Source organism: Oncorhynchus keta, chromosome 30, assembly GCF_023373465.1.
Source record: "Oncorhynchus keta strain PuntledgeMale-10-30-2019 chromosome 30, Oket_V2, whole genome shotgun sequence".
NCBI classification, from domain to species: domain Eukaryota; kingdom Metazoa; phylum Chordata; class Actinopteri; order Salmoniformes; family Salmonidae; genus Oncorhynchus; species Oncorhynchus keta.
In genome coordinates, this window is record NC_068450.1 from 8,947,646 (window position 1) to 8,957,645 (window position 10,000).

General features: G+C 46.5%; 1 protein-coding gene across 1 annotated transcript in view; it reads left to right on the top strand.

Moving 5' to 3' along the window:
* Positions 1-10,000, top strand: part of LOC118373299 (probable E3 ubiquitin-protein ligase MID2) — a 125,776-nt gene that overhangs the window by 53,818 nt on the left and 61,958 nt on the right. The window contains exon 4 of the mRNA XM_052486956.1: positions 3,953-4,060. Within this exon, the coding sequence (XP_052342916.1) occupies positions 3,953-4,060 (108 nt within the window). The remainder of the gene's footprint in view (positions 1-3,952; positions 4,061-10,000) is intronic.

The window sequence follows — 10,000 nt, forward strand, 5'->3', positions numbered from 1 at the left end:
TCCTGCTTCTATGTGTAAATCAGGCCAGGTAACCTGTAGTCCTACTTCTTTCTATGTGTTAATCAGGCCAGGTAGCCTATAGTCCTGCTTATATGTGTAAATCAGGCCAGGTAACATATAGTCCTGCTTCTATGTGTAAATCAGGCCAAGTAACCTATAGTCCTGCTTATATGTGTAAATCAGGCCAGGTAACCTGTAGTCCTGCTTCTATGTGTAAATCAGGCCAGGTAACCTGTAGTCCTACTTCTTTCTATGTGTTAATCAGGCCAGGTAGCCTATAGTCCTGCTTATATGTGTAAATCAGGCCAGGTAACATATAGTCCTGCTTCTATGTGTTAATCGTGCCAGGTAACCTGTAGTCCTGCTTCTATGTGTTAATCAGGCCAGGTAACCTATAGTCCTGCTTCTATGTGTTAATCAGGCCAGGTAACCTGTAGTCCTACTTATATGTGTAAATCAGGCCAGGTAACCTATAGTCCTGCTTATATGTGTAAATCAGGCCAGGTAGCCTGTAGGCCTACCTCTATGTGTTTATTTAATCCATTTTAGAACTGTAACGTAACAAAATGTGGAAAAAGTCAAGGGGTCTGAATACTTTCTGAATGCACTGACTGTAGAAGTTAGGTTCCTAGAGAGGTCACAATATAGGACATACAGTTGAAGTCGGAAATTTACATACACCTTAGCCAAATACATTTAAATTCAGTTTTTAACAATTCCTGACATTTAATCACAGTAAAAAATTCCCTGTCTTAGGTCAGTTAGGATCACCACTTTATTTTAAGTTTGTGAAATGTCAGAATTATAGTAAAGAGAATGATTTATTTCATCTTTTATTTCTTTCATCACATTCCCAGTGGGTCAGACATTTACATAGACTCAATTCGTATTTGGTAGCATTGCCTTTGAACTGGTTAACTTGGGTCAACCATTTTGGGTAGTCTTCCACAAGCTTCCTACAATAAGTTGTGTGAATTTTGGCCCATTCCTCCTGACAGAGCTGGTGTAAATGAGTCAGGTTTGTAGGCCTCCTTGCTCGCACACGCTTTTTCAGTTCTGCCCACACATCATTTTCTATAGGATTGAGGTCAGGGCTTTGTGATGGCCACTCAAATACCTTGACTTTGTTGTCCTTAAGCCATTTTCCCTCAACTTTGGAAGTATGCTTGGGGTCATAGTCCATTTGGAAGACCCAATTGCGACCAAGCTTTAACTTCCTGACTGATGCCTTGAAATCTTGCTTCAATACATCCACATAATTTTTCTGCCTCATGATGCCATATATTTTGTGAAGTGCACCAGTCCCTCCTGCAGCAAAACACCTGCACAACATGATGCTGCCACCCCCGTGCTTCACGGTTGGGATGGTGTTCTTCAGCTTGCAAGCCTCCCCCTTTTTTCCCCAAACATAACGATGGTCATTATGGCCAAACAGTTCTATTTTTTTTTCATCAGACCAGAGGACATTTCTCCAAAAAGTACAATCTTTGTCCTCATGTTCAGTTGCAAACCGTAGTCTGGCTTTTTAATGGCGGTTTTGGAGCAGCGGCTTCTTCCTTGCTGAGTGGCCTTCAGGTTACGTCGATATAGGACTCGTTTTAATGTGGATATAGATACTTTTGTACCTGTTTTATACAGCATCTTCACAAGGTCCTTTGCTGTTGTTCTGGGATTGATTTGCACTTTTCGCACCACATTACGTTCATCTCGAGGAGACAGAATACGTCTCCTTCCTGAGCGGTATGATGGCTGCGTGGTCCCATGGTGTTTATACTTGCGTACTATTGTTTGTACAGATGAACGTGGTACATTCAGGCGTTTGGAAATTGCTCCCAGGGATGAACCAGACTTGTGGAGGTCTACAATTTATTTTCTGAGGTCTTGGCTGATTTATTTTTATTTGCCCATGATGTCAAGCAAAGAGGCACTGAGTTTGAAGGTAGGCCTTGAAATACATCCACAGGTACACCTCCAATTGACTCAAATTATGTCAATTAGCCTATCAGAAGCTTCTAAAGCTATGACATAATTTTCTGGAATTTTCCAAGCTGTTTAAAGGCGCAGTCAATTTAGTGTATCTAATCATTCTGACCCACTGGAATTGTGATTACCGTGAATTTTAGTGAAATAATCTGTCTGTTGGAATTGTTGAAAAAATGAATTGTGTCATGCACAAAGTAGATGTCCTAACCGACGTTCCTAAACTACAGTTTGTTAACAAGAAATGTGTGGAGTGGTTGAAAAACGAGTTTTAATGACTCCAACCTAAGTGGATGTAAACTAGTTTTAATGACTCCAACCTAAGTGGATGTAAACTAGTTTTAATGACTCCAACCTAAGTGCATGTAAACTAGTTTTAATGACTCCAACCTAAGTGGATGTAAACTTCCGACTTCAACTGTGTGTAAATGTGATATTTCAGTTTTTTATTTTGAATAAATTAGAAAACCTAAAAACCTGTTTTTCCTTTGTCATTATGGGGTATTGTGTGTAGATTGATGAGGAAAAAATACAATTGAATCAATTTTAGAATAAGGCTGTAACGTAACAAAAAAGCCAAGGGGTCTGAATACTTTCTGAATGCTCTGTATCCCTGAGCATTGGGCACAATATCAGTGAGGATGTATCCCTGGTTCACATGATAATGATGTATCACTGGTTCAGATGATAATGATGTATCCCTGGTTCAGATGACAATGTATCCCTGGTTCAGATGACAATGTATCCCTGGTACAGATGATAATGTATCTCTGGTTCAGATGACAATGCATCCCTGGTTCATATGATAATGTATCCCTGGTTCAGATGATAATGTATCCCTGGTTCAGATGATAACGTATCCCTGGTTCAGATGATAATGTATCCCTGGTTCAGATGATAATGATGTATCCCTGGTTCAGATGATAATGTATCCCTGGTTCGGTGTTTCAGTAGGGTGTAGGCAGTAGGATGAGATTTGGTGACAGGGAATATGAGAAGATTATTCTGCCTAGTGGATCTGCGTGGTGAATCCGTCATGTTGCTGTGGAGTGATCCACAGTTATGTTGGAGCATTGCGTCCATCCTTGTTGATTACCGACCTCCGTTAATAAGATGCCTCTTATGGAATGAATGGGGTTTGTTTGTGTGTGTGTGTGTGTGTGTGTGTGTGTGTGTGTGTGTGTGTGTGTGTGTGTGTGTGTGTGTGTGTGTGTGTGTGTGTGTGTGTGTGTGTGTGTGTGTGTGTGTGTGTGTGTGTGTGTGTGTGTGTGTGTGTGTGATTAACACATTTAAGTGGATCTTACTGCTATAATGAGCTTTGTGGAGTGATGATCAGTGTTCGGAGGTGTTATGTATCCCTGGTGAACAGTTTTAGACTCCGCAGTTTGATACGGAGTCACAACCCTGTATAATGAGAAAATCCCCTTTTTAAAGTTCACAGAATATCACATTCTAATCACACATTTATAACGATTATGTCAAAAGAAATCATGTTTATACCTGAACATGTGTTACCAAAAAACGCAGATGGCAAATGTAACTTTCTACATGAAGCTTGGGTGAAGTCTAGGCTATCACTGAACAGTGTTGTGTTGATCTGAACTCTGTGTAAGTGTTTGTGTTGGCCAGCGTATTAAAGCCTACCTCAGGTGAACACAGCCATTGACGAGGTCTCAGCTAGAGTGTTGTTGTTGTTGTTTGAACTCTGTGTAAGTGTTTATGTTGGCCAGCATATTAAAGCTTACCTCAGGTGAACACAGCCATTGACGAGGTCTCAGCTAGAGTGTTGTTGTTGTTGTTTGAACTCTGTGTAAGTGTTTATGTTGGCCAGTGTATTAAAGCTTACCTCAGGTGAACACAGCCATTGACGAGGTCTCAGCTACAGTGTTGTGGCTGTTGTTGTTATTTTTAAAACCCTGTGTTAGTGTTTGTTTGGACACCGTCTTAAAGTGTGCTGTGCTTCTGTCCCCAGGTGAACACAGCGATGCATGAGGCCAAGCTCGTGGAGGAGTGTGATGAGCTTGTAGAGATCATACGCCAGAGGAAACAGATCATCGCTGTCAAGATCAAGGAGTCCAAGGTACAGTAGTCTTCTACACACTAACCCTTAATACTATACTGGACCCCTATGGTCCAAGGAACGGTACTCTCTGGCTGAGTCTCAAACCATACTCTTCCTCTGGCTGAGTCTCAAACATACTCTTCCTCTGGCTGAGTCTCAAACCATACTCTTCCTCTGGCTGAGTCTCAAACATACTCTTCCTCTGGCTGAGTCTCAAACCATACTCTTCCTCTGGCTGAGTCTCAAACTATACTCTTCCTCTGGCTGAGTCTCTGGCTGAGTCTCAAACCATACTCTTCCTCTGGCTGAGTCTCAAACCATACTCTTCCTCTGGCTGAGTCTCAAACCATACTCTTCCTCTGGCTGAGTCTCAAACCATTCTTCCTCTGGCTGAGTCTCAAACCATACTCTTCCTCTGGCTGAGTCTCAAACCATACTTCTGGCTGAGTCTCAAACCATCTGGCTGAGTCTCAAACCATACTCTTCCTCTGGCTGAGTCTCAAACCATACTCTTCCTGGCTGAGTCTCAAACCATACTCTTCCTCTGGCTGAGTCTCAAACCATACTCTTCCTCTGGCTGAGTCTCAAACCATACTCTTCCTCTGGCTGAGTCTCAAACCATACTCTTCCTCTGGCTGAGTCTCAAACCATACTCTTCCTCTGGCTGAGTCTCAAACCATTTCCTCTGGCTGCTCAAACCATACTCTTCCTCTGGCTGTCTCAAACCATACTCTTCCTGGCTGGTCTCAAACCATACTCTTCCTCTGGCTGAGTCTCAAACCATACTCTTCCTCTGGCTGAGTCTCAAACCATACTCTTCCTCTGGCTGAGTCTCAAACCATACTCTTCCTCTGGCTGAGTCTCAAACCATACTCTTCCTCTGGCTGAGTCTCAAACCATACTCTTCCTCTGGCTGAGTCTCAAACCATACTCTTCCTCTGGCTGAGTCTCAAACCATACTCTTCCTCTGGCTGAGTCTCAAACCATACTCTTCCTCTGGCTGAGTCTCAAACCATACTCTTCCTCTGGCTGAGTCTCAAACCATACTCTTCCTCTGGCTGAGTCTCAAACCATACTCTTCCTCTGGCTGAGTCTCAAACCATACTCTTCCTCTGGCTGAGTCTCAAACCATACTCTTCCTCTGGCTGAGTCTCAAACCATACTCTTCCTCTGGCTGAGTCTCAAACCATACTCTTCCTCTGGCTGAGTCTCAAACCATACTCTTCCTCTGGCTGAGTCTCAAACCATACTCTTCCTCTGGCTGAGTCTCAAACCATACTCTTCCTCTGGCTGAGTCTCAAACCATACTCTTCCTCTGGCTGAGTCTCAAACCATACTCTTCCTCTGGCTGAGTCTCAAACCATACTCTTCCTCTGGCTGAGTCTCAAACCATACTCTTCCTCTGGCTGAGTCTCAAACCATACTCTTCCTCTGGCTGAGTCTCAAACCATACTCTTCCTCTGGCTGAGTCTCAAACCATACTCTTCCTCTGGCTGAGTCTCAAACCATACTCTTCCTCTGGCTGAGTCTCAAACCATACTCTTCCTCTGGCTGAGTCTCAAACCATACTCTTCCTCTTCCTCTGGCTGAGTCTCAAACCATACTCTTCCTCTGGCTGAGTCTCAAACCATACTCTTCCTCTGGCTGAGTCTCAAACCATACTCTTCCTCTGGCTGACCAAACCATACTCTTCCTCTGGCTGAGTCTCAAACCATACTCTTCCTCTGGCTGAGTCTCAAACCATACTCTTCCTCTGGTCTGAGAGTCTCAAACCATACTCTTCCTCTGGCTGAGTCTCAAACCATACTCTTCCTCTGGCTGAGTCTCAAACCATACTCTTCCTCTGGCTGAGTCTCAAACCATACTCTTCCTCTGGCTGAGTCTCAAACCATACTCTTCCTCTGGCTGAGTCTCAAACCATACTCTTCCTCTGGCTGAGTCTCAAACCATACTCTTCCTCTGGCTGAGTCTCAAACCATACTCTTCCTCTGGCTGAGTCTCAAACCATACTCTTCCTCTGGCTGAGTCTCAAACCATACTCTTCCTCTGGCTGAGTCTCAAACCATACTCTTCCTCTGGCTGAGTCTCAAACCATACTCTTCCTCTGGTCTCAAACCATACTCTTCCTCTGAGAGTCTCAAACCATACTCTTCCTCTGGCTGAGTCTCAAACCATACTCTTCCTCTGGCTGAGTCTCAAACCATACTCTTCCTCTGGCTGAGTCTCAAACCATACTCTTCCTCTGGCTGAGTCTCAAACCATACTCTTCCTCTGGCTGAGTCTCAAACCATACTCTTCCTCTGGCTGAGTCTCAAACCATACTCTTCCTCTGGCTGAGTCTCAAACCATACTCTTCCTCTGGCTGAGTCTCAAACCATACTCTTCCTCTGGCTGAGTCTCAAACCATACTCTTCCTCTGGCTGAGTCTCAAACCATACTCTTCCTCTGGCTGAGTCTCAAACCATACTCTTCCTCTGAGTCTGGCTGAGTCTCAAACCATACTCTTCCTCTGGCTGAGTCTCAAACCATACTCTTTCCTCTGGCTGAGTCTCAAACCATACTCTTCCTCTGGCTGAGTCTCAAACCATACTCTTCCTCTGGCTGAGTCTCAAACCATACTCTTCCTCTGGCTGAGTCTCAAACCATACTCTTCCTCTGGCTGAGTCTCAAACCATACTCTTCCTCTGGCTGAGTCTCAAACCATACTCTTCCTCTGGCTGAGTCTCAAACCATACTCTTCCTCTGGCTGAGTCTCAAACCATACTCTTCCTCTGGCTGAGTCTCAAACCATACTCTTCCTCTGGCTGAGTCTCAAACCATACTCTTCCTCTGGCTGAGTCTCAAACCATACTCTTCCTCTGGCTGAGTCTCAAACCATACTCTTCCTCTGGCTGAGTCTCAAACCATACTCTTCCTCTGGCTGAGTCTCAAACCATACTCTTCCTCTGGCTGAGTCTCAAACCATACTCTTCCTCTGGCTGAGTCTCAAACCATACTCTTCCTCTGGCTGAGTCTCAAACCATACTCTTCCTCTGGCTGAGTCTCAAACCATACTCTTCCTCTGGCTGAGTCTCAAACCATACTCTTCCTCTGGCTGAGTCTCAAACCATACTCTTCCTCTGGCTGAGTCTCAAACCATACTCTTCCTCTGGCTGGCTGGCTGAGTCTCAAACCATACTCTTCCTCTGGCTGAGTCTCAAACCATACTCTTCCTCTGGCTGAGTCTCAAACCATACTCTTCCTCTGGCTGAGTCTCAAACCACCAAACCATACTCTTCCTCTGGCTGACTCTTCCTCTGGCTGAGTCTCAAACCATACTCTTCCTCTGGCTGAGTCTCAAACCATACTCTTCCTCTGGCTGAGTCTCAAACCATACTCTTCCTCTGGCTGAGTCTCAAACCATACTCTTCCTCTGGCTGAGTCTCAAACCATACTCTTCTGAGTCTCTGGCTGAGTCTCAAACCATACTCTTCCTCTGGCTGAGTCTCAAACCATACTCTTCCTCTGGCTGAGTCTCAAACCATACTCTTCCTCTGGCTGAGTCTCAAACCATACTCTTCCTCTGGCTGAGTCTCAAACCATACTCTTCCTCTGGCTGAGTCTCAAACCATCTCAAACTCTTCCTCTGGCTGAGTCTCAAACCATACTCTTCCTCTGGCTGAGTCTCAAACCATACAAAACCATACTCTTCCTCTGGCTGAGTCTCAAACCATACTCTTCCTCTGGCTGAGTCTCAAACCATACTCTTCCTCTGGCTGAGTCTCAAACCATACTCTTCCCTGAGTCTCTGGCTGAGTCTCAAACCATACTCAAACCATACTCTTCCCCTGGCTGAGTCTCAAACCATACTCTTCCCCTGGCTGAGTCTCAAACCATACTCTTCCTCTGGCTGAGTCTCAAACCATACTCTTCCCCTGGCTGAGTCTCAAACCATACTCTTCCTCTGGCTGAGTCTCAAACCATACTCTTCCTCTGGCTGAGTCTCAAACCATACTCTTCCTCTGGCTGAGTCTCAAACCATACTCTTCCTCTGGCTGAGTCTCAAACCATACTCTTCCTCTGGCCGCATCAGAAGTTACACCCTATTCACTACAGAAGTCTTGAAAACCGTCTTCCATGAGGTTTCGATAGAAGAAGTGAGGGGTCTCTCCTACTACACACATTACAACACTGGATCTGATGATATGTGTGCCAGCCTGTCTGAGTCACGGAGACGTTGTAGGTGGCAGTTAAAACGCTGCATTCACAACGTGTCACTGCAACTGCCACAGTGAGAGAGGGAAGGGGGGCTTGTCACACAGGCTGTCACGACACTCCACGGGTGACATCAGAAAAAGTGAAGATTGCGAGGTGTCGTCTGAGTTTGCAGTGGAAGCATATTTATTTTCCCTTGGTCGCAGCTCTGAGTTTAGTAGTGACAGATGTACAGTCTTGTGATAGGTATGTACAGTCTTGTGATAGGTCTATGGCAAGCGTCTACAGAGAACGGAGAGAATGAGGAGGAAGGAGAGAACAACAGGAAGGAGAAAGAAGAAGGGGTGCAGAGGACATGGGAAGGGTGAGAAAAGAAGGGTGAAGAGGAAAGGAAAGGAAAGGAGGGAAGGAGAGAAGAGAGGAGAAGAGAAGAGAGGAGCAGAGGGGAGAGGAGGGGAGAAGAGAAGAGAGGAGAAGAGAACAGAGGAGCGGAGGTGAGAGGAGGGGAGAAGAGAAGAGAAGAGAGGAGCGGAGGGGAGAGGAGGGGAGAAGAGGAGGGGAGAAGAGAGGAGAAGAGAAGAGAGGAGCGGAGGGGAGAGGAGTGGAGAAGAGAGGAGAAGAGAAGAGAGGAGTGGAGGGGAGAAGAGAAGAGAAGAGAAGAGAGGAGCGGAGGGGAGAGGAGAAGAGAGGAGCGGAGGGGTGGAGAGGAGAGGAGAGGAGAGGAGAGGAGAGGAGAGGAGAGGAGAGGAGAGGAGAGGAGAGGAAAGGAAAGGAAAGGAAAGGAAAGGAAAGGAAAGGAAAGGAGGGAAGATGAGGGGAGAGGAGGGAAGGAGAGAAGAGAAGAGAAGAGAAGAAAGGAGGGGAGAAGAGAAGAGAGGAGCGGAGGGGAGGGGAGAGGAGAGGAGAGGAGAGGAGAGGAGAGGAGAGGAGAGGAGAGGAGAGGAGAGGAAAGGAAAGGAAAGGAGGGAAGATGAGGGGAGAGGAGCAGAGGGGAGAGGAGGGGAGATGAAGGGAGAAGAGGAGGGGAGAAGAGAAGAGAGGAGCGGAGGGGAGAGGAGGGAGGGGAGATGAGGGGAGAAGAGGAGGGGAGAAGAGAGGAGAAGAGAAGAGAGGAGGGGAGAGGAGGGGAGAAGAGAAGAGAGGAGCGGAGGGGAGAGGAGGGGAGATGAAGGGAGAAGAGGAGGGGAGAAGAGAAGAGAGGAGCGGAGGGGAGAGGAGGGAGGGGAGATGAGGGGAGAAGAGGAGGGGAGAAGAGAGGAGAAGAGAAGAGAGGAGGGGAGAGGAGGGGAGAAGAGAAGAGAGGAGCGGAGGGGAGAGGAGAGGAGGGGAGAAGAGAGGAGAAGAGAGGAGCGGAGGGGAGAAGAGAAGAGAAGAGAGGAGCGGAGGGGAGAGGAGGGGAGAAGAGGAGGGGAGAAGAGAGGAGAAGAGAAGAGAGGAGCGGAGGGGAGAGGAGGGGAGAAGAGAGGAGAAGAGAAGAGAGGAGTGGAGGGGAGAAGAGAAGAGAGGAGAAGAGAGGAGCGGAGGGGAGAGGAGAGGAGAGGAGAGGAGAGGAAAGGAGATGGGCAGGTTGAGGAAAGGAGATGAGGATGGAGAAATGTAACGATCAAAAAAGAGAGGAGGGGAGGGGAGAGGAGAGGAGACTGAACTATCTGGATTATAGAGGGTCCAGAGGGCCCAGGGTAAATAGTGCGCTATGGAACAGGGTGTATGGAACAGGGTGAATGGAACAGGGTGGATGGAACAGGGTGAATGGAACAGGGTGTA